Source organism: Rhinolophus sinicus, linkage group LG01 (genome assembly GCF_036562045.2).
Source record: "Rhinolophus sinicus isolate RSC01 linkage group LG01, ASM3656204v1, whole genome shotgun sequence".
NCBI classification, from domain to species: Eukaryota; Metazoa; Chordata; class Mammalia; order Chiroptera; family Rhinolophidae; genus Rhinolophus; species Rhinolophus sinicus.
In genome coordinates, this window is record NC_133751.1 from 28405522 (window position 1) to 28430391 (window position 24870).

At 40.9% G+C, this 24870-nt stretch overlaps 1 protein-coding gene and 1 long non-coding RNA gene across 8 annotated transcripts in view; both read left to right on the forward strand.

Moving 5' to 3' along the window:
- The first annotated feature begins 994 nt into the window (after nucleotides 1–994).
- On the forward strand, nucleotides 995–8377 carry LOC109447507 (uncharacterized). Its single transcript, XR_012494553.1, has 3 exons — nucleotides 995–1324; nucleotides 6769–6808; nucleotides 8058–8377. It is a non-coding gene; the product is annotated as an uncharacterized LOC109447507 (long non-coding RNA).
- A 2715-nt stretch (nucleotides 8378–11092) lies between these two features.
- MFSD1 (major facilitator superfamily domain containing 1) overlaps nucleotides 11093–24870 on the forward strand; it is a 42862-nt gene continuing 29084 nt past the window's right edge. For 2 of the 7 annotated variants that reach the window (XM_074327012.1, XM_074327018.1), the window contains exons 1-8: nucleotides 11286–11423; nucleotides 13200–13252; nucleotides 16223–16265; nucleotides 16656–16723; nucleotides 18348–18456; nucleotides 22092–22191; nucleotides 23947–24045; nucleotides 24508–24619. In XM_074327012.1, coding sequence (XP_074183113.1) covers nucleotides 13215–13252; nucleotides 16223–16265; nucleotides 16656–16723; nucleotides 18348–18456; nucleotides 22092–22191; nucleotides 23947–24045; nucleotides 24508–24619 — 569 coding nt within the window. In that variant the 5' untranslated portion in view covers nucleotides 11286–11423; nucleotides 13200–13214. Of the gene's footprint in view, nucleotides 11424–13199; nucleotides 13253–14701; nucleotides 14815–16222; nucleotides 16266–16655; nucleotides 16724–18347; nucleotides 18457–22091; nucleotides 22192–23946; nucleotides 24046–24507; nucleotides 24620–24870 lie in introns of all 7 variants that reach the window. The other 5 variants (XM_074326998.1, XM_074327000.1, XM_074327006.1 and 2 more) reach the window with 5 other exon arrangements.

Consider the following 24870-nt stretch of genomic DNA (forward strand, 5'->3'; position numbering starts at 1 on the left):
CCAAAGTAATTGTATCACAATTTTTAGTTAAATCGAAAGTTAACACTTCTGTGATCATTGTGAATGGATAAATATTTTTTTCCAGCTCAGGCATGCAGTATACACCGATAATGTTTCCTTTGTTATACAACTATTTTCCTTCCCTGGAGTTCAAAACTATGTTATATTTTGGTTTATACTTATCCTTGATGCTCTTCCAACTCTTTGCCAGAACAGTTAATTTACCCTTAATAGTTCAAAGGTGTCAGATAATCTATTGAGTTTTTACTTTTAACACACCCCCTCTGGAGCCCACTGGCCTCCTGCTCTGATGTGTTGTCCACTCCCCACCCCCCACCCCCCCGTTGGACACCTGTTTCTTGAATTCTGTCTTTTTTTACTCCTGCTTTACTCCCTCATTTTGATGGAGTACAACCTCTAGTGGCTTCCTACCAAAGCATGCTTAGAGTCTGTTGAATTTTTTTCTCTGTTTTTTAAAACTGAGAACTCATTTTTGTTCTATAAATAGTCTGTTCTTTTTTCATTGGTGCAATTGTCTTCTATTACCTCTCGGAAGATATTATTTATGGTTTTCCTGAAAGTTTATTCTGTTGTTTGTGCTCTTGGTTTCCTCTGAATTTGATCAGGATTGCCAATAATCATTGTCGGTAAGTCTTTTCTTTGATGATCTCATTTTCCCTAGAGAGGAAACTTCCAGTCTACTGTTTCAGGTATCTCAGTTGGGCCACCAGGACTCTCAGATGCAGTGGTGAAAAGTTGCTGGTGGATCTCAGCATTCATTCAGCATGCCAACCTGCCATTAATCCCCTTCTCCAGCATGTTTTTGTCAGATGGGGGAGACGCCTGGCTGGTGGGGTAGAGAAGCAATCTAGGGATCCCCTGAATTTAGTACAGCCTTTTAGGCAACACTCCACCTCCTGAAAGGTTCCCAGTGCATCCAATCCTATGCATTTCAGGGGCTCTATGGGCCAGTCCGTTAGCTTCCTTCCTCCTCTCTGCAACCCACACCCGGTCTCTAAGTTGCTCATCACTTGCCATCTGTTTCCAGTTTCCACAATTTTGTTCATGTCTCTCTCTTCATTCTTGTTGCATTCTCTTTTATTTTTGTCCTTGAGGATTTTGTTGCCTTTAAGAAAATCTTTTTGTTGTAATGAGGTTTCAAGAGGGAACGGAAGCAAAAGGAAGGCGTTCAATCCATCATAATGATCCCATCTTTCTTCAGTGGAAAAAGAAGTACTCTACCCAGTTTGAGAATGTTGCTGAATCCTCATGTGTCTAGGCCCAGTGCAAAAGCCTCCCTAGGCTGGTGTCTGCCAGATAAAAGGTGAGCAATTACTGTTTGTTGACCATTTGAATGAAAGAATGAATCAGTTGTTCACTGGTAGTGCGGTTGATTCCTCTGAAAGCTAAAGGACTCTGGAAATTCAGAAGAGAGGACAGCACAGAAGGCTCAGGACCCAAGTTCAGGACAGTAGCTCAACCATCTGGTTGCAAATCAGGATCACCTGGAAAGTCTCTAGAATTACAGGTCCCCAGAGATCATTACAGAACTAACTGAAGCCTAATCTCAGGAACTGGGTCCTGGGGAATCTGCATTTTTTTTTGTGAAGCAACTGCCCACCTCTGGCCTTCTTATGTCATGTGAAAAATAAACCTCTAGTGTTTAAGGCACTGCTCATCATATTTTTTTGTTGCTTGTAGCTGAAAGTATTGCTAACAGATGTGCAGGGCTCAGAGAGTCCTGAAACACTGACTCAGTGTGTGTATGGGGGGCATGTCCATTCAGGGGAGTGTGGGCCGGGCTCAGCAAACACCTCCAGGGATATGCAGCTGCCTGAGGGCCTGCTGGGGGGACGAATGATGATGGGAATGCTCTCAGGTGCTCCCAGGCTTCCAGTGCCCACCTGCACCTCCTTGCTTCTCCCCTCACCCAGCCCAGCAGACCTCCTCTGCTCTCCCTGGGAGGCACTGGGGTGCGGCCATCTGGCAGTTCTCTCCATCTGGCAGTTCTCTCGTCTCTGTCCTTATTCCATGTTTCTCCATGTGCTTCATGCCCCAAGCTTCATTTTTTGATTCTCAAAAGCGGCTTGTGAGTCACACAGCTCAGCATTGACTATTCAAGGCTGTTTTCAATCCCTCTCTATCAACTTTACCCTTCCATGAGGCCATGTGGTCAATGTACAGTGAGGGAGGGAAAGAAAACCCCACAGATGAACATCTCAAGATGATATCTTGCCATGTTTGTTAGTAACAAGCTGCGTGTTACTGCATCCTCCCCCTAGCCCTATCCTTAGCAAGACAGGCTGGGTTTGTTCCCTGAACTGCTAGAGGCAGATTATGAGGGATCCTGCTGGGATGGCAGACTTACAGGGATTTCTGGGGAAAGGGCAGTAGCTGGAACCCAAGGGAGCTCCCCAGGGACTAAAGAAGAGCAAGGGGGTGTTCCTGGGGGAAAGGATTGGATGAACTCCGGGGCCAAAGCCCCATGTTAAGGAGACAATGGGAGTGGGGACCAAAAAAATGGTGCACATGGATGGGGGGAGGTGAGGGGTACAGGTGGGTGGTTCTAAGTAGGTCCTTTTATTGAAGAAGTCATAAACTCCAGCCCAATCTCAAGGGAAGGGAAATATCTTCTACATCTTAATGGGGGAGCAGCAAAGTCCTGGATGTGCGCATAGAATCAGGAATATTTTGTGGCCATTTTTGGAAAATACATCTATCACAGCAAAAGTCCTTTAAAAGGCTGGTGTCATCAGAACAGTAAGACAGTCAAACTTCCATATGGCACTGTGAATTAGTTTCAGTTCGAATGGATAGCTAAGGGGCAGGGGTGATTTTTTATTAGGGTTAGAAGATGCTGGATTGAGAGTACTTTGGGCCAGGGTGGAGACACCTCAGTTTAAGGCTTAGAGTCTGGGAGGCAGGAAGGATTAAAGAGGAAGAGATGGTTGTAGTGTCTTGATATGAAGACCGCTCATCCCCCATGATCAGCATGTCCCACTGTCCACTTCTGGACAGTGAGTCTCACACCCTCTTGTAAAATCTCTGCTTTGGATTCATGATTCTCTCTTGCGTGTTCATTTTTGTCATCTGCTGCTGCTCGTTTATTCTCACCCCTCTACCGTTTGCAAAGATGCTCCCTTTGGGGGTCCCAAAATGCCCTGCACCTTCCTCATTGTGTTTATCATTCTGTGCTGTACCATGTCTAGCACTGGGCTGTGGGCTTCCTGACAGTAGGACCTACAATTTTGATCTCTGTACCTCAAGCATCTAAGAAAGTGAGAAGCTTCAATAACGTCTGTTGAGTGAATGAATGAATTGTCCAGCACGCATTAGGCCCTGGGGCATGTCTAACAATCTCCCCCAGCAAAGACCTGCAGTGGCCCTGCTGGCCCCCTCATCACTCAGTTTCCCAGGGAAGAAACCCTTGACATTTCGGAGGCTGAAGGCATTCTCCTCTCTTCTCCTCCAGCATCCAACTCCCTTGGCCTCACCATGAACCATGTCAACACCAAGAATTGTTCCACTTATGACATGTGTAACTTGAATAGTTAGCTGTGTTGTCACAACCTCCTAGTTCTCGTCTGCCCTTTTTCCCAACTATGTGCTTGCTCTTCACCCTCAGATTGACAAGGTGGATTCCTACTCAATCCATCTAAGGCTTCAATTTGTGAGAGAAAGGAACTGGATTAAGTGATAGATATATTTCTTTAATTTCTGATATTCAAGTACTTTAGGATATAACATTTCTAGGTTGACTGTCCTTCCCAATTTGGCCTGCACCATTAGAGAAACCAATTATTATTGGATTAGTTTCATTATACTTTTAGACGCTCATCTGAAGGTATGTGACTATTCACAAACCCATCAAATGTGAAATCATTTGAATGCTTCTTTTTGTTTCCTTTTTAATAAGAAAGAAGTTTTAAGGGGGAAAAAACACAAATGAATATATATTTCACAACTGGCAAATTATAGTAACTGAAAATCCCATAACATGCCAGAGTCCTTCGATTCCCCATAGCACTCTTAACAATAAGTAGGAAATTGTAGACTCACCAAACTTGCCTTTGTGTATTTTCTTCCTGTACGATTTTGGCTACGGGGGTTGCAATGCAAGAAGAAAAGACAACAACTGCATATTGTTAGGTTGTGGGTTCTGAAGCAAACTTGAAATTGAAATTGAAATTTGGGTGGATATAGAAATTTCCTGTTCCTAGAGAAAGGGATCCTCATGCAGAGATTATGACGTATGACCTGAGATTTTGCCCAGAGTGGACAGTGCATGTTATGGTGGCAGGAGCCGGGTGACTCTGCAAGCAGGATGGAGAGAGTGAAATGATCCTCATAAGACAATAACTCTTGGGGCAGAAATTAGCAGTGACACAGGAAAAGCAAGTGATGTACTCCTTGCTGGGGAGGAAACCAGCATTTAAAAATCCTCTATATATTTACGATCCCTTAGAGCTTAATCCTGGGCCATTTCACTGTACTAAGTATTTGACCAAAACTCCTGAGTGTCCAGGTACCAAGATGCAGCTGCAGATGACATTTACCTTTGACAATGAGACCAGGAGCTGCAGGATCCCAAGGCTGGGTCAGTGTGCTGGGTGATCTGCTGATGGCAACTTGAATTCATTTAGAAAAATGCAGATTGAATGCAAGAGTCTCACATAAGCATTCTAAGTGAACTGCCTGGAGATGCTTTCTAGGGGGTCTCACTGAGTAAGAGACCCTGTGGGATGGATGCAGCTCACTGTCTAGCGACTGCCCCTTCCCACCTGCCCCTGAGGCAACTTCAGGGCCAACCAGCGCATTGGCAAGTCAGATGCTTTGTGATAATGAGTTCAAAATTGGTAGTAACTTACTTTTCAGATAAGTTTGAACTTGATTGATGACTTTCCTCAGTGGATTTCATATTTGTCACTCTTTGTATTCTGCAGCTAAGTTAGTAGGTGTGTAAGGATTTGAGATTGTGCTATTTTTCTGTTGGATCGACTCCCTGATCATTATAACAGTTCCCTCTCTCTGCTTTGATGCCTCTTGCCTCCCAATTTGCTTCGTCTGATGTTAGACTAGCTCCTTGCGGTGAACATCTGCTTGGTGGCTCTTCTCTCTTCTCACTTCCAATCTTTCTGTGTTCTTATATTTAAAATGCACCTATTTTCTTATCCATTATTACAATTTTAGCTTTTTACTTGGGCTATGTACTCAATTTATATTAATTATTGATATAGTTGGGTTTATTGCAACTATCTTAACTATCTGTTTTCTAATTAATCCACCTGCTTTGTGTTCTATTTAAAAATTTTCTTTCCTCTTGTTGGGTTAATAAATTTTTCATTATTCCATTTTACCCCTTCATTAACTTGTCATAGACTTCTTCAGTGCCTGTTTTCATTTCTTCAGTATTGATCTCTGGCTACATACTAAGGCGTTATCTTCAATTCCTGGTTCCAGAGGTTGAAGAGGAAAAGTAGCAGACTTTTGGAGTGCTAAGAGTGAGCAGTAGGTAGTTTAAGCTTAGAAGCTAATGACTGGGTGAATAAATAAAGATGGAGGGCTGAATCAAGTAATTCTTTGAAGTGATCCACGAGGCACATAGTTTTATAATAGAAGAGACTGCATTTGCAACAACAGGAACATCATCAATGGTGTTTACTACAGTTAATTCCTTTTGATTTGCCTTCTGGTCTTGATCCCATAACCAATTGCTGTTGCAAATTTCCACAGGATGACTGAGGAGTATGATCTTTTGTTACTAACCCATCCTGCTGAGTCTAGTCTCCCCCGCCCCAACCCCTTGTGGGACCATTTAGTATCTGAAAAGAGGCTAATATGGTGCCAGGTCAGTACTAGACTTATGGGGGGAATCATTTCTTAAATTATATAAATGTCTAGCCACTATGCTCTACACCTGAAACTAACCTGAAATAATATTGAATGTAAAGTGTAATTGAAAAAAAAAAAAATAAAAACAATGTACAATATTTTGCCATGTATAATGTACACTTTTTTGCCCAAATTTGTGAAGGAAAAACAAGAATGCACATTATACATGGATAGTACTAATGCCACATCTACATAAATGTTTTTAATTCTTTTATTTACGCTTATGAGTTAAAAGTATAACTCTAGAATTCAACAACAATATCCACGTGCAAAATAATACTCTGGAATACGATAATCGGTTTTGTTGAACTTACAATGAACTTTCAACGACAAAGAGTTCTTGGCCTTTTATGATGCATAAATATCATAAATTTATTACCGGTGCATAAAATTTCTTGCAACTTGTATCTGTTCTGGTGTTTTGTAATTATTTGTTACATAAAATTTCTTGTACCCTAATATGTTAAATTAAATGGAAAATTCCCTTATAATACAAAAAGCAAATACCTAAATATAAACAAATAAAAATTTGAATTAAAAAGTTAAAGATTTTTTCTCCTGAAAGTTTGAGCCAAAAAACGTGGGTGCACATTATACATGGGAGAGCATTATACATGGCAAAATACAGTAATTAAAAAACACACGCACCCACACTGAGGAAAGGCCATGTGAGCAATGAGAAGGTAGCTGTCTGTAAGCCAAGAAGAGAGTTCTCTCAGAAGCCAACCATACTGGCACCCTGAGCTCAGACTTCAGGCTTCAGGACTGTAAGAAAATAAATGTCTGATGTTTAAGCGAGAAAAAAAAAAAATAGAAAGAATGTCTTAGCTCTCTGGGTCCTACACTAACTAGTCTGTGCTTCTCTCCTCATATTAGGAAACACAGGATGCTGTCCCTGGAGGTTATAATAATTGAGGTGAGTAAAACTCTGAAAGCTACTTTTCAATTTCCAAGTGTACTGGCTATCTGGAATTTTCAGTGGGCTTGATGAATCAGAGTAATGCAAAAAAGCGAGACCTCCAGCTCCGTGTTTTATAATACCCATAAAACATGTTTTACAGTTTCTGTTCAATTTTATGCTGTTAAGCTAAACATTTGATATCATATGGCACTTTAAGTACATTGATTTATGGTAAGTCAGCAATTGCATCTGTAGTAAAAAGTCCAAAGTATGGGTTTTAAAAGTAATCTACTGTATTTATTATTGACATAAGCAGTTACCTACAGTCCATTTGAACATCATCTTAGATTTACCTCATGTATTAAAGATATTATGTTTCCCACTCAGCAAGGTCATCACCAAGGTGAAAACTGTATATGGTTGGAAATGAAAAAGATCAAATGTGTAATGCTAAATATTTTTCAAATAAATGATATATAGGATTTCATCTTTCTATACTCCCGATTAATAATCGTATTTTGTTTATCTTATTATTTACACCCACCTCCTTTTCCTAGTCCTCAATTCTGGCAACCACTAATCTTTTCTTCATCTCTATAATTTAATCATTTCAAGAATAGTATATAAATGGAATCATATAGTTGGTAACCTTTTGAGATTGGCTTCTTTTCATTCAACAGAATTCCTTTGAGGTCTGTTTAGTTTTATGTGGATTGTCTCATGCTTATTTTGCCACCGCGGTTACAGCTAGGGTGACGTAATTCAATTAATTTAAGGACTACCTTAATACAAACCAAAGAGAGTCTAAATTAAAAATAATTTCATAACAGGAACATTATTTATAACTGAGTCCATGTTAATGAATGAGAAATGTTTATTTTTAGATAATGTTAGAGTAATTTGGGACAAAAATGAATCTACTTCATCAAAAAGGTAGTTGGCAGCATAATTAATAAAACACCAAACCTCCCTAATGCTAACTTAAGAGATGTTTTAGTTAAACATTTGGAAAATTATGAAAAATGTGGAAAAGATTCCATTTTCATTTTGCATTTGCATAAGGTATATCTTTAAATACACAAGCATTTATTGAGTTCATTCTGTGTTTACACAGTAAGTCCAAAAGTCATGGAAAAAAACAAAATTTGCATGGGCCAAAGGCACAGATTTGTATTGCCTTTCCTTGACCAGCCAGTGTGTTCCTTGTTCCTTGCTATTATTCTTAAGAGATTGTATATTGGCTTATTTTTGTTTTTATAAATAGATTGAAAGTTTGACAAAGGCTCTTTCTTCTCAAATATCTCCACAAAGGAAGATCTGAAATCCGGGGTAAGTTTATTTCTGGGAGTATTAACAGGCCATATCAAGAGGTTCCCAAGGCTGTCCCCAGGTTCAATGATTCTCTAGAAGTACTCACAGGACTCAGCATAAGTTGTAGTCGTGGTTATAATTTGTTACAGAGAAAGCATACAGAGCAAATTCAGCAAATGGAAAAGGTGCATTGGGTGAAGTCCGGAGTAAACAAGGTATAAGCTAAGAGTGTTCTCCCAGTAGAGTCACACAGGACCCTCAAATTACACCAGCATCGAGCACATATACAAATTCCAGGCTCCCCAAAGGAAAGCAGATGTTCAGTGTAAACCACATCATTTGTACAAACAGTTTGGTACAGTGAGCCACATTTATCAGTTAATGGGTGGGAATCTTGTTTCCAGATGCTTGAGATGTTTCTCCTGCGCCATCTACTGACAAAGCTTACATCATGCCAGTTGGCAAAAAAACATTTAAAAAATTTCGTAGACTGGGTGAAAAGGATGAACTTGGAGCTGAGACAATAAATCCATAACCTGAATACGAAGTGTCTATGTATACTTCCCATAGCTGTTCCTCCAACAGCTGATTTTTAAAAAACATTTTCCCATCCTTTTTTCCCCCCCTCAAAATTCATAAGTATGTGCACATTTTCATTGCTTAATATGTATGAGGTCTGACAAGCTCGTGAACTCATCCTAGAAAAAGTGCTACATACCCCATTGCTAAATATCACTATGGTCACCTTCGAAGCACTCCCCTTGGGAAGCTATGCACCGATGCCAGCACCTAGTCCAAACTTCAAAACAATTTTGGAACTCTTTTTCTGGAATGGCTATCAAAGCTGTCATTGTATTACCTTGATGTCCTTAATGTCATCAAAATTTCTTCCTTTCAATATGTCCTTTATTTTCAGGTAAAGAAAGAAATCATTGGGGGCCAGATCAGGTGAGTAGGGAGGGGGTTCCAATACAGTTATTTGTTTGCTGGCTAAAAACTCCCTCACAGACAGTGCTGTGTGAGCTGGTGCATTGTCGTGATGCAAGAGCCATGAATTGTTGGCGAAAAGTTCAGGTTGTTTTCGTCTAACTTTTTCAGGCATCTTTTTCAGCACTTCCAAGTAGTAAACTTGGTTACCTGTTTGTCCATTTGGTACAAATTCATAATGAATAATCACTCTGATATAAAAAAATGGTTAGCAACATAGCTGCAACAAGTTTGTGAACATAATTGTCAGATCTCATATATATACACATATATGTATATACACCTATATTTTTTCTTTCACCAAGTTAAAGGGTTCCTTTAAATTGTTCCAATTAGAAAATGTAACATTGCCTCTTCTTTCCTGCCCCCTTCACCTCTAAGGAAGGAGGAAAAATATGGTGAGTTTATTTTACATTTTTTTTTCATACTAAGTAAATCTTTGAAATCTGGTATTTTACATTTACAGCACATCTTAATTAGGACTAGCCATGTTTCAAGTGCTCAACAGCCACACGTGGTGGGGGCTACCTGTCGGACAACAGAGATGGACAGCAATGATATTTAAAGCTATGGAACCTAATGAGTGGAAGGGAGCCCAGGCCAGGGACTTGGGGCTCTTGAATTTTTAGAGTTCACCTAGAAGAGGAGGAGCTGACAAATGAGACAGCAAATCAGAGTCCAGTACACGTGGAGGAAAACAAGATAAGCCTAAGTCAAGGGGGCCAAGGAGGAGGGAGTTGCCAACTAAACAACTGATGCTGAAAAGTTGAGTAAGTTGAGGACAGAGAAGTGATCACTGTAATTGGAAGATGGAGATGTTAGTCATCTTGGCAAGACAGTTTCACTAGAATGGGGGTGCCTCCTTTGGGGCTGAAAAGAGAATGGGAGGTGGAAAGTGGAGAAGTCATGTATAGACATCTCAAAGGCAACATGTTCCAAACTGATCTATCTCCTCTGACACTCTCCCCTACTCTTCTCTTCCTATAATCTGATCTCTGTTGGGGGCCCAAGATAGAAATCTGGGAGATGTTCTCAAATCCTTCCTTTCTTTCAGACCTCATATGCTATTATTTACAAAGTCATCCCCATTTCACCTCCTAAATACTTACTCTGTCTCCTTCGCTTCATACCTGTTTCTCCAGTGTAGGCCCTTGCCACCTCCAATCTTCCTAATACTGAAGAATCCTCATGGTTATTCAACTTCTAGCCCTGTCAACCCTCAACATTCTGTTGGAAAAGCCTGGGGACACCCAGAAAGTGAGGGTAGGCTTGTGTTGCCAGATTGAATTTTTAAAAACACATCTTTCATTCTTGCTGCTCTGCTCAAAATCCTTGCATGGCTTCTCATGAAACAGGCTTAGTGTTTTCTACCCTTCGGTTCCTTAGCTCTCATTCCCAGATCAAGACACACACACACACATTCAGTTCTGTTTCATGCCTGCGTGTTTATTATCCTTCCTAACCGTCTCCCCAGATAACCTGCTCAGGCACAGTAACTGGCTCATTCTTACTAATCCTAGCTTAGGTATCAGCGTCAGGGAGCTTCAGCGCTCCCCACATTCTCTGCTGCCACTTTCCTCCAAGGCGGGTTCAACTATTCACCTGTTCTCCCTTTCATTTCTATAGAATTCAGTGCTTATTTCTGTTCTCTATTCATTTTTTTTTTTTTTTTTTTAACGTGTCAGTTTCTGTCGCTCTCCCCAACGAAACTGAACTCTGAGGTCAGAGAGCTCGTGAAGAGGTGCTCAATCAGCTGTCTTAGCAGCCAACGAGGCTGCCGAGAGCAATGCTGCCAGGAGGCCGGCGTCGGCCGGACGGGAAGCCCGCACTCTCTCCTGGAGGAGCTGCTCCGGGGCTGCAGTGCGTGTGTTTGTAAGCAGGTCAGGAAACAAAAAGACAGCGCGGCGAACGCCGGAAGGCCGAGGACGGGCGCTCAGAGGACCTCAGCCCACAGACACACGTAACCCCTCGAGAACAGACCCAACCACGCCTCCTCCTAGTCCTCCCCGCAGCCCTGCCCACCGCGCGATCACGTGAGCGCGGCCCCGCGTGACTTGCCGCCGCGTCACGTGACCGCAGCCTTGGCGGGGCTCTGGCCTGCGTGAGCCCTGTCCGGCCCGGAGTTGCGGCCGCTGTCGCTTCTCCGTGTGCGCCCACCCCATGGAGGACGAGGATGAGGAAGCGCGGGGGCTTCTGGCAAACGGCCCAGAGGAGACCGGTAGAGATGCCCCCGCCGCCCTAGCCGCCCCCGGGGCGCTGCCGGCCCTCTGCGACCCGAGTCGTCTGGCGCACCGGCTTGTGGTGCTGTTGCTGATGTGCTTCCTGGGCTTTGGTGAGCCGCGCGGGTGGGGCGGGTAGTCACGGAATCCCCGACTTCTCTGCTCCCCCTCCTCCCCCTCCCCCCACCTCTCGCTGCAGCCCCCTTTTCGCTTCGCGTCCCCATCCAAGCCAGTGGCGTCCCGAAAGTGGGAGTCAGGGGACTGAGCTGGGCGAGTTTTGTTCCCACTCCTTTGCTCCAAGAAGTCCCCGAGGCTAGCAACTCAGTCCCTGGGGCCATAGACATGAAGGAATCTGTAGGTCGTCAAGGACTGTCTTGGCGTTTTGTTTTGAAGGATTTCAGAAAGCTTTAACTACGCCTCCTCCCCACCGCTCCGCACAACAAAGACTTTTGTTGAATCAGTAATTTCGTGGGTAGTCTTTTATAAGTTTCTCATCCTCTTTTGGGAAAATGTCCTGAGTATGTGTTACTGTTAGCTTCAGTGAGCAGATGTGCTTTCTTACTCTTCCGCTCTGACACTGTGAGGCAATCACACTGGATTGGACTTGCGGTAGGCGGGGCAGGGGTTGATGTCACTTACGGAATCTGATGACTCTGAAGGCAGTTTCTTGAGATAATTTTTAAAACATCTTTCTATGTTCTAGCAACTGATTTATTCAGGAATATTCTAATGTCAGTATTTGTTATGAAAGTAATGATGTGTTTTTCAGGGGCTCACAGGAATCAGTGTAATCAACGAGTTTGGGAACATTATGCTACTGTTGGGATGCATAAGTAGGCATGAAGGATGCTTTGGGCTTTAGTTTCTTTGCAAGTTTGTTGACCCCCTTCCCCACAACCCCTTTTTGGAAAGATGATGCCCATCCATTAGTTTTAAATCATGACACTGGTACCCCTTACAGCGATAAAGCAGGGACATAAGTTGCTGGGTTAGGAACAAAAAAGAACGAGACAAAACACCTGAAATTGCCCCTTCTAACACAGATCATGTTTGGTAAATTACGATTACCTGCCTGGGTTTCAGAAGCCGGATTCATACCTTTCTAATGACATTTTTTTCTTTTGAATTCTAGCTTCTAATATGTACTAACAGAGAGAGTGGAGAAATGGAGGCAGTATTATCTTTAAGCCTACCACAAATCTATCAATTATATTACTTTGAAAATAAATCTGAGTGAATGAATGGCAGATTTCTCTCCATTTCTCTCTTTCTTACCTGCCAAGAGACACTATAATTATGTTTTAACTTAATCCTTTAGAATTCTTCATTCCTGCCACTGTATTTGCTAAATTATTTGATTTGGGCATTCTTTTTGTGGAATTAGAATTCTATATTCAAATATAGGTTTAGTCAGAATAGTTAAACTCCATTCCTCTGTTCTCAAGATAAAATGGTGACCTCAGGTAACATTACTGGGAAACTGCTGAGGATATTTGTGACATTTTTGATGTTTGTGTGTGTTTTGGTAACTTTAAATAAGGAAAATAAAGCTGCTCTATGAAGATGCTAATAAAATAATGGACATATGAGGCCTGGTGATAGTAAAATGGAAGAACAAGTAGTTGATTAACTTCTTAATTCAGCTTCTCAATATTTGCTGTATATGCACACTAATATTTGTAAATGATTTGGTATGTGTCCTCTGGGTTATTTGGCTACAACTTAGAAAATAATGATGGACAAGGAAATGGTTAAAAAAGTTCCTACAGTGTTAGTCCTCGAGCCCCTAGTATAAACATTTAAATCACCATTTGAGTAGTATTTGCAACTTGAAACTTTTATATGGACAGTATTATTTATGAGAAAATATTTGTTCTTCCTTTTTCTAGGCAGCTATTTTTGCTATGATAATCCTGCCGCCCTTCAGACTCAGGTTAAACGGGTAAGTGGAGTTTTCACCTTTGTTTCTGTTGTTGGCTTTAGAGCGGGTGTAGCTGGTGACGCTTCATCAGCTCTCAGGTTGCCTAGTCTGCAACGTTGTCCAATGAATCCATTTTGACATCTGTAGTCACCAAATCTGTGTGGGGCAAGGCGTGTTCTTGAGTTGGAATGAGTGGCCACAAAATTCATTTATAGCACTTGTGTGTAACTTGATCTTGTTTCACAACTTAGATAAATAATTATGTACTATTTTCACAGTATTATCAAAAAGTATTAGCAGATTTTTGTTCTCATTTCACTCTCCCATTGAGTAATCATTTGAATGACAAATGATTTGGTAGGATAGCTTTTTTCTCTTTTTTTTCCTTTTTAAATTTTTTAAAGATTTTATTGGGGAAGCAGAACAGCACTTTATTGGGGAATAGTGTGTACTTCCAGGACTTTTCCAAGTCAAGTTGTTGTCCTTTCAATCTTAGTTGTGGAGGGTGCCGTTCAGCTTCAAGTTGTTGTCCTTTCAATCTTAGTTGAAGAGGGCGCAGCTCAGCTCCAGGTCCAGTTGCAGTTGCTAGTTGCAGGGGGCACAGCCCACCATCCCTTGCAGGAGTCGAACTGGCAACCTTGTGGTTGAGAGCCTGCATTCCAACCAGTTGAGCCATCCGGGGGTCAGCTCAGCTCAAGGTGCCGTGTTCAATCTTAGTTGCAGGGGGTGTGGAGCCCACCATCCCTTGCGGAACTTGAGTTGAACCGGCAACCTTGTGGTAGAGCCCACTGGCCCATGTGGGAATCAAACCGGCAGCCTTCGGAGTTAGGAGCCTGGAGCTCCAACCGCCTGAGCCACTGGGCCGGCCCTTTTTTTTGCCTTCTTAAATGTTTTTGTTGTTATTTTTTAAGTGTGGATACTGATGGCAGAGGATTGTCCATGTCAATATTTTTAATCTGGTTTTATAAAAATGTATTTGACATTTATAGTTTCTTGTGCATTTAGATAGTCTCTTTTCTGTAGGTAGTTTTTTACCTTTGGACAGAGAGAAATGCATAGATTGGCCCTTCACATTCTAGAAGGAAAGGGAGAGAAGGTAGGAGTTAGTCAGGGTCGGGGTAGGGATAAGCTAAGATTATTCTTTTCCATGTGGTGGGGAGCCCCAATGCAGGTAATATAGGGGGAATAGGAATATAGAGTATATTGGCAGACGCAAATGGGGGTAGTCCATAGTGGGGGAGCTGACTGATGCTGGACTTCGTGGAGCCTCTGAAATGGCATGCGGATGCAAGAAGTTCCCAGGTGTGACCATTTTGCTGGGGCAGGGGCCATAGCTATCCTGAGATTCCCAAAGCAGTTAAGTGACTACTAATGATTAAGAAATTCTTGCTCTGCACAGAATTGTTTTGATTTGTTAGTTGCTGAAGTTAACTGTTTGGAAAAAAATAGTTTTATTTTCTTTCCATGTAGGATATGCAGGTGAATACCACGAAATTCATGCTGCTGTATGCCTGGTATTCTTGGCCCAATGTAGTTTTGTGTTTCTTTGGTGGCTTTTTGATAGACCGAGTGTTTGGAATACGGTAAGCTTAAAAAAAATTTCACGTATGGGTAAAATCTGATTATTAGGAAAACACAGAACTAAATTACGGTATTTCTAGAAACAGAACTGAATAAACTTCTCTATTTTTAAAAATATTTCCATATCTCTGGAATTGGTTTTTGAAATTTGGTTGGTATTTCAGTTAAGGTTGGGATATTAAATGCTGCCCGTGGGATAAGGTGACTCAGTTATCCGAAGGTAAATTATGCCCTCCCTTGGGATCAGGCAGGCCAGGGTCTGAACCCCAGTGCTGCCACTTGCTAAACTTCCCAGCTCTTCTGAGCTTCAGTTTCCTCACTGGTAAAACATGGACAGTAATTCCTGCCCTGCAAGTGGTTATGAGGATTGACAGATGGATGTACAGTCTTTGGCACCTGCATAGTATTTGCCCCTCCCCAGTGAGAATTTCTCTTTCTGCCTTTCTTTGGATATTGAACTTTTTGTGACCATTTCTGTTAGATACTGAGGAAGGAATAACACTATACACTTCGTCAGTTTTCATCCTTATGTTTATGTGTGTGTTGTTAGTGGTGACGAAGAGGGAATATTTTCAGAAAGCAGAGAGCAAAATAATGATCTTCTAACCATGTCTTGTAGGAAAGAATTGATGAAACTAAGTATTTAGACTTGGGGACTCACTTTTTAAAAATTGGAAGTTAGAGTATTAAGAAGGAATTAAATTTATTTTGCTTGGTCTAAAGAGACAGAATTAGCTGGAAACTTCAGGGGGACAGATTCTACTTAGTATGTTGATGACTTTGCTTGACAGGAGGGACCATGAATTGCAAGACCATAGTGCGTTTTCCAGGGCTAGAGACACTCAGTAGAATGTGGTGTGGCCATTGCACAGGATTGTTTATGCCTGTGTCTTTGGACTTCTAATACCGGTGTTCCGTTACCCCGGGGAAACATTGACCAGGGAGTCAAAGTGTAGTGTTAGAAAGACTTGTCAGGATTGTATTATCGTGTTCGATAGTTGTTCTTTTAGACACAGTTTTTAGTTGTCATGAATTATACCCACTTAAAATTACTTAATCTGACATTCCTTAGAATCAATTAACGTCTTAGTAGAAATTTCATAAAGAATGTCCACTTTAAATGGGAACCCTGGGTACTTCTTGAAGATTGTATAATGAGTTTTGTTTAAGAGATGACAGTGACTTAAACTAACATATGCCATTACTAAAGCTTCTGGAATTCCCTCAGAAGTCAAGACTTCTGTAGGTTAGCATTCAGCCTAGGAAAGCTGCTGACTTCAGAGGCAGACCAGCACTTCATTTTTCTTTCTTTGGAGGGAATGCAGAGGGGTCAAAGAAAACCAAAGGGAATCATTACTGAAGGACTTGGTGACATACTCTTAATTCATTCTTATTCTCTCTTTCTAACAGATGGGGCACCATTATTTTTAGCTGCTTTATTTGCATTGGACAGGTAAGGAAGGCCAAAACATTCATTGGTTATGTGACAGTGACTTGAATTCTTGTCTAATTTCAGCAAAGATGTGTTTGATGAATGCTTAACTTAATTAGGCAGGGTCCACAAATGCCCAAGTAGTATAATGCATAATCCATTTCAACCCTTGGGACAGATGAACCTTAATATTTTACTATTATTCTATTTATTTTATTATGTGCTCTGTTGAGCATTAATTCCGCCTTTGAAGGATATTATTTCTGGTATTTCAAAGGTATTAACATATTTAAATTTCACAGCTTTGCTAAGAAGAAGTATTAAAATCACTGTATAAGTTGTGGTTTATCATAAGTTCGTTATTTCTCTCGAATATCTTGAATTTACTTTTTCATTGATTGTACATTATAGGTTGTTTTTGCTCTGGGTGGAATATTTAATGCTTATTGGCTGATGGAATTTGGAAGGTTTGTGTTTGGGTAAGTTATGCATAATTTCATTTATCTTAATATATTGTGTTAGTGTTCAGCTATTTATTAAGGATTTACAAAAAATTTATTGTCTCTTCTGGAAAATTCAAGTCCTTGAAATCTAGCCATATATACGTAAGACTATTAGTGTCTTAATTTTCCTTTAAAGTAAGCAACAATTTTGAGTGGTCAAACCCCTGTGTGGGGTTTGAATATTGAATAGTTCTCCAGAAAGGATATTTTTCCTAGGTGTTTTGCTTTTCTGTAGTATTGCACACTATGACTTAAATCTCATTTAGAGTATTGTAGTAAAGATCATCAGTCTCTAGGTTGGAGATTCATGGACATTTGCTGTTCCTTAGTGGGTAATGTGCTGGTCCTTTTGAACCCTGTTGAAGACGCCTGAGTGAGCAGAATACCAATAGACTGAAATTCATGAAATTCATGAATTTCATTGTCTGTCCCATAAGCCCATTCCGAGTCCAGCCTTGGCCTTCCTGACCTGAGGGGACACTTGAGATGATATAACGTATTCAGTCTTTAACTTAAAAGTATAACTTACTCAATCTTTTCATGGTTACCAGGGACATGTAGACATATGTGACATATTCCAGAAAGTGTTCCAAGTGAGAGAGAAGGAAACGAAATGTATATAAAAATAGAAAGGGATTCAGAGATGGAAGTGTGGTCAGAAGGGGCTTCACAGACCATGTGGGCCTTGGCACTGTATAAGATTTGGATTTGAAGAGATGGGAACTATTTTTGGTTTAGGACGGAGTGGTGAAGAGGGCTCAGTGTTAGGATATGGAGAAGCTCCAACCTGAAGGCCTGGAGTGAGGAACGGTCAGCATGTAGAATTCATAGAAGGAAAATTAAAACCCGGGAAGTAGGAGAATGTCAGTGTCAAATAAGGAAGGTATTGGCCTGAAAAGTGAATTTTTGTGTTTTCACAAAGTGTGGCCCTCTCTTTCCATATGAACATTTTATATAGCATAGAAGGTGATGTGGTAACCCAGAGGCCTTTTATTGCCTGGCATGAGTATTATTGCAGCATATCAAATTCCCCCGAACTCAGCAGTATAAAACAAACATTTAATCATGCTTGTGGACTTTGGGGGTCAGGAATTTGTACATGGTATAGCATGGATGGCTTGCTTGTCTGTGCGCCTGCTGTCTGGAGCCCCAGATGGAAAGGATCATGGAAGGCTGGGGCCTGGTATCATCTGAAAGCTAGTTGATTGACATGTCTGGCACCTGGGTGGGGATAACTTGAAAACCAGCACTGCTGGCTGGAGTGCGTAAGGGCGGCCTCTCTGTGTAGCTTGACTTTCTCATAGCATGGTGAACTCAGGGGAGTTGGGCTTCTCACAAGGTAGCTCAGGGCTCCAAGTGCGAGCGTTTGAGTAAAAAGGCAGATGTCACCTTTTATGACCCAACCTTGGGATTATATAGCATCACTTATACAGCATCAACATATTGTATTGGTTGAAGCATCACAAGCCCACCTAGATTCAGGGGAGGAGACAGCGACTCCAGCTGTTGATAAGAGGGATGTCAAACTTTTAAACCTGCTGTGTTGGTAACCATGGTCTTTCTTTAAAAGCTTGACTTTTCTTCCTTTCCTCATTTTTAGGATTGGTGGGGAGTCCTTGGCAGTTGCTCAGAATACATATGCTGTGAGTTGGTTTAAAGGCAAAGAATTAAACCTGGTGTTTGGACTACAGCTTAGCATGGCTAGAGTTGTAAGTATGACAAACCTAATGAAGCTATGTAGGAAGCAAAAGATCGACTCTCATAGTTCTCTCTTAAACATTACAGGATGAAATGTTTGTGTGTGATAAATTAGGTATTGACTTTTTAATGTATTTTTCTAGACTGTAGTATAGCACTTACCTTACTTTAATTAAGGCATTCCTAACCTTATTTCATTTAGGAAACAGTCTGAAATGGCTAGATGAACATTCATTACTTGAGAGAAGCTGAGCGTTGGAATAGATCTTACAGGTTTTATAGTCTAATTCCTTACCCATTTCGGCATCCCTCTATTTAGTATGGCCTTCACACGTGGTCATCCTGGCTCGGCCTGCACATTTCCAGGGATGGAAGCTCACAGTGTAGTGGGGCAGCCCATCTACTTCAGTGAGGTTTATGAAGCTCATCCTCACATAGAGATGAAATCTGCCTGCACAGGCAACTCTACTGATCACTCCGACCTTTGCCCTCTGTAGTTTACCTCACTGGGCACCCGCACTGGGCTTATGGAGACAGCTCTTGGTCAGATGTGCCCATTTCCTGTGCTTGTCTCAGCCCCATGACATGGATTTCAGCTCCCTGACCATGGCGCTCACGCCTTTCTGGACTTACTGCAGGCGACCAGTACGCCTCCTGGCATGAAATCTGCAGATGGTCATGCTTTTCAGGCTTGGTCTGATGGAGGGTACTCGGGGGAAAACATTATGCTTTTATTAATGAAACCTATAAGGTGTTTTGGCAGTCCTATACCCCCTTAGTATTTTTTCTGCATTAACTCCCATGAATAGAGTTTTCTTTAAAAAACAAAACAAAAACACAAGATACAAAAATTTTGCCGTTAAAAATCAAGGTTTCAGACTAATAAATGACATGAAAATGCTTGTAACCTATTGTCAGGGAAGAAGAAATCCAGTATAAAAAGTTTTTAATGTAATATTTCATCATGTGACTGTATGACATGTTTTTATACATGCAGCTTCTTTCTAATGTTTCACTATTATAAATAGTGCTGATATGTAACACTGTAGGACTTGTCTGCCTCTCCGTTTCCATAGGCTGTGTTGCTAGGGATGGAATTATTATTGTTAGGGCTTCTGAGGACTGTTGAAACATATTTTCACGTTATCCTCTCAGCGATGTTTACATCTCCATCTATAGAATATGAGAGAATCCTTTTTATTACAGCTTTGATAGTACAGGTTATTATTGCTTTAAAAGTCTTTTTTCAATTTGATAGGAAATACCTAAGTATTACTTCAGTTCATAATTCTTTGATAACTAGTGTGGTTCCCCATGTTTTCTAAATGTTGTCTACCAGGATATTTTGAGTATTTCATCGTGTATCTTGTGGAACTCGAGATACGTCTGTGGCAGTTTGTGGATCTCGTTTAATAACTTCTCAAAGAAGGATATAGGATCAGTTGAGTGTAGTCCAAGCACTCATTCTCAGTGACGTCATTGTGGTTACTAGTGTTCATCAGGTTCCTTGCTGTGTGGTCACAAACTAGTTATAATCCATTCAGCTGCATTCCAAGGAGCCCTAGTTTTTTGGAAAGGAATCTCAGGGCTTCTAGGCTGCAGAGTGGGGGTTCTTGGAGTGGTGGGAAGACCTGAGGAGGATGTGGGGTGAGCCAGCTCACAGGCAGCCACCTCGTTTCTGTCTTCAGGGTCTGACCTGTCACTAGCAGTTTCAGTCAATAGCACATGAAGCACAGTTGACATTCCCCCTTCCTTGATTTCTTCTCTTGGGTTCCAGGACACTCCAGCCTCATAGTTTTCCTCCTGCCTTTCTGTCTGCTGCTTCTTTACCTCTTTTGCTGTTTCCATCTCAGTCTTCTCAAGCTGTAAGTGTGGGAGTGCCCCAGAGCTTGGTCATTGGACATGTTCTTTTTGGATGCTCATTTCGTTGGTGACCTAATCTAGTTTTGAAGTTTTAAATAGCATGTCTTTGTGAAGCACTGGTCCAGGGCTTTCCCTGAATTCCACACCTATACATGCAACTTCTGTGTGACATTTCCACTTGGATGTCTAGCAGGCATTTGAAACCTGATAGGGCCAAAACCCAGCTCTGATACTCTACCTGCCACCCTTCAAACCAGGTCATGCGATAGTTTCCTCATCCTCAATTGTGGGCAACTCTTTTCTTCCAGTTGCTCAGGCAAAAAGTGGTGTCATCCTTAACTCTTTTTTTTTTTTGTTGTTTTTTTCTCCACATTCCACATTTTTGTCTTTAGCAAATCCTGTTAGTTTTTACCATCAAAATATGTACATACTCCAGCCACTTCTCACTCGCCCATTCTAGCCGTCCTAGTCCAAGACCCATCATCTCTGTCCTGGATTATTGCAGTCGCCCCTTCATGGATGCCTTCATCGCACTTGTAGTCTGTGTCGGATATGGTAGGCAAAGCAGGTCTGTTAAAACATACATGGATCATGCCTCTTCTCTGCCCAAACCCTAATGACATTTCTTCTCACGCAGAGTGAAAGCCAAATACTTTATTATGACGTATAGCCCCCCGCTTCCCCACCATTTCCTCTCTGGAGACCTCATCTCGTCCTGTTTCCTCTTCATTTACGCTGGTCCAGCCTCTGCCCTCCTTGCCATTCATGAGCTGAGCACAGCGGACAGCCTTGCTCTTGGGGTCTGTGCATTGGCTGTACCTTCTGTCTGGAATGTTCTTCCCCCAGATGACCTCACTCCTCCTGTGTTTCCCCGAAAATAAGACCTAACCGGAAAAGAAGCCCTAATGTGTCTTTTGGAGCAAAAATTAATATAAGAGCTGGTCTTATTTTCGGGAAAATGCGGTATTAGGTAGGGCTGCTATGTCTCCCATTCTTAACGTATTTCCCTGAAAATAAGATGGGGTCTTATATTAATTTTTGTTCCAAAAGATGCATTAGGGCTTCTTTTCCGGTTAGGTATTATTTTCGGGGAAACACAGTAGCTTCCTTGGTTTTTACTCCAAAGTCACATTCTCAGTGAGGCCTCCACCCCTTTATATTCTCCTTTCCTGCTTTATTTTTTCCCCTTATTTTGAAAGCACTTTTAAGCACTATTTAATATACTACAGATTTTATCGCTTCTACTCCACTAAAAGTAAGCTCTGTGACAGCTGGAAATTTTTCTGTGTTGTTCTTTATTATATTTCCATTACCTAGAACAGTGACTGGTATGTAATCAGGGCTCAATAATTGCTAAATGTATGACTGAATAAGGATATTATCTACTATATAACTTTTATTGTTTTCTTATGGAGTTAGAGGACACATTTTTTTTCAGATGTTAACACCAGGAAAAGCTGTGCTTTTTCTGAGCTAAGGTTTATTTTATTGTAAGTATCGTGTGAATTTGGTAACTCACTGTTTCATTTTTGCTTTGGCTACTAGGAAGTTCTAAATGCACTGTGCTGTTTGAATACTACTAGCATTTTCTATAAATTGGCATTTTTTGTTTTGTAATCTTATCTGTGGCTTTATCTTTGTTAGTTTTTTCTTTTTAAATTTATCTCTTGTTTAATATGGATCCTCCATGCCTATTCTATAAGTTACCCCACATCCTATTTTTTGAACAAGGCAGAGATATAAATGAAAATTATGTTGATTTCTTTCCCCTCTTCTTTTCCAGGGAAGTACAGTGAACATGAACCTCATGGGATGGCTGTATTCTAAGGTTGAAGCTTTGGGTTCTGCTGGCCACACAACCCTTGGAATCACACTTATGATTGGTTAGTGAATCCTGATACTGCCACGTTTTGTCTCCTTGGAAAGCATGTCATAGGAAGTGTCATGGCAGAGAGGAAATCGAGTAGACCTCGTTGGTTATAATTTTGCCTGCACAGTTCACTAGTTCTTTGACCTAATTAGAAATAGCGAATCATTCACCCCGTTTATGTTTTTATTTCCACTTTCTTAAAATGGAGGATCTTGTTTTACTCTTGACTACTTCAGTATCCTCCTGATGATCAAATGAGAGAATCTGTGAAAACTCCGAAAATGATCAGGCCTTTATACGTGTGAGGTGTTACTTATTAGTCTGTAGCAGAAGGGAGAATTGTTTCCTTTTGATCAAATTCAGTTAGTGTGCCTCTGCAGCTTGGATTTTATAGAAGTCAGACATGGTATGATATGGTGGGAAATCCAGTAAGTTGGGAGTTAGGAGCCTGGATTCCAGTCCTGGCTCTAGCAGTTCTGTCATCTTGGACAGAGGAGTTCACTTCTGTGTCTCCGTTTTCTTTTCCATAAAATTGCAGGTATTTGACCAAAACTGTTTAGGTCCCTTCTGGCCCTGAGTTCTCTGAGCTAAGGCTCCATGGTTGCTGGGTGGGTCACTGGGACTCGTATGAGGCCCTCTGGATTCACGACCCGGGTCTTTTCTCTGAGCAGTGAATTTGTCTGAGTCCCATGGTGTGTAGAGGGCCGCTTGCGAGCCCTAGAGACACCTGCGGGATGGGGTGAATGTTCTGTGCCATCTTTTATTGCTCATAATTGTTCAGTACAGCCTGGTAAAAATAGAACAGTGGAGCAGTAATCCTAAACAGGTGACTTGTACCTAGAGACTCCTCCTCCTTTCTCCCTCCCTCTCTGATCCTTTGCCTTACTCAGAACCTCTTTCTTACTCTCAAATGCTCTTCCGTATTCGTTCTAGTTCCCTCCACTCTGGAGAACTGGAGAATTTTAAAGAATTTTAGAGCCAGAAAAAAACCTGTGCCATCATAAGTCAGAGTCTCTTATTTTACAGGTGGGGAAGCCCAAAGAGGGTTAAGTTCAGCTTGTTAGTGGCAGTAGAACTGAAGTCTACTGACTCATTTCTGCAGTTTTTCAACTCAACCATATTATATCAGCCAATTAAATATTCGTTTATTTTACTAACCTTCTTAAAATTCTTCACAAGTGTAAACTTTATTCCACTCTATCCAGTTTGCTTTAATAATAAGAGATCAGCTTTAGTGAGTAATGCTGGATACACAAAGGAAAGAGAGCCCAAGCGAGCTGTGCTGTGGAGCCCTGCGGCTGCCAGAAAATAGGAGCAAGAATCACCGACTTTGGGAAAGAATCAGGAGAGAGATGTGGTCATCACAGAATCAGACTTTGCTTTTATATTTTTTTTCCCCTGGCATCCGTCAATAATTGGTTCTTAGACTGAATTAAGAAAAGACTAATTTGCCAGCTGGTCATCAGCTTTCTTCAGTCTGTATTCTGCATTACAAGACTGGACTAGTTTATTCTAGCCTTTTCCCTCCAATCTCCAACTGGAAGATAATATAGTCCCCTTTATTGGACTAGTGACTACTGTTTGTTGAGTGCTCACCATATGCTCTTCTTTTCCTTCTGTCCCGATTTAGTAAGTATAGGCTTTTCTTGTATGAGTCTAAATACCATCCCTGTCAGTTGCTAAATTTTCTGCTGTTAATGTGATGCGCTGCCTTTTAAGGAACCTTCAGTGTGGTTCTCTATTAAAAATTTCTCTTTTTTTATTATAGGGGCTATAACATGTATTCTTTCACTAATTTGTGCCTTGGCCCTTGCTTACTTGGATCAGAGAGCAGAAAGAATTCTTCATAAAGAACAAGGAAAAACAGGTAAGTCTACATGCAGGAGTAGTGGGATTGTGGTTAATTATGGCCTTTTTGAGATAATTTACAATGATGCAAGTTCCTAATGCAGTGTTGAAACCCAGTAAGGCTTAATACATGTTTTTTCTTTTTCTTTCTTTTATTTCCAAATGTATTTCCACTGTCTAAATTTTTAAGTACTATTTTTTCCTCTTTTATATTTTTGGCATAATTTACATTCTTGATTGTACTTTGTATATTTGCAAAATGGTGAGTGTTCCTGGAAGAGGGTAGGAAGGTAGATGCTAATTTTAGACATTGCTTTTTCTAATATCTTTTTAAGTTATCCCAGAAACTATGTTCCAGTAATTTATGGAAAAAAGTATTTTTTTAACTGTATTGCTAAGGTTGATCACATGATAAAAGAAAAATAATCTTGACTTCGGTATGCAAAATTATGCTGATAGCCTCTTCCCTTTCTTCTCTAAGGTGAAGTTATTAAGTTAACTGATGTGAAGGACTTCTCCTTACCCCTGTGGCTCATATTTATCATCTGTGTCTGCTATTATGTGGCCGTGTTCCCCTTTATTGGACTTGGCAAGTGAGTATTCTCTAGCATTCCACTTGTGTTGGCTAAATTATAATGAGAATTCAGTCACAGAAATATTTTTAGCTGTAAACCTTGCTTCCTGGTGATAGTTTATATTTACATGGGAATTGTTTTATATCCTGAGATATAACTGGTTTTTTTAACTTAAGGTTTAGTTGATTTAATGCTTTGATGATTTTTTTGAAGAAATACCTAATAACAGTTGTTGATTCAAAATAATTGATTATTTTTAATGCTTGACT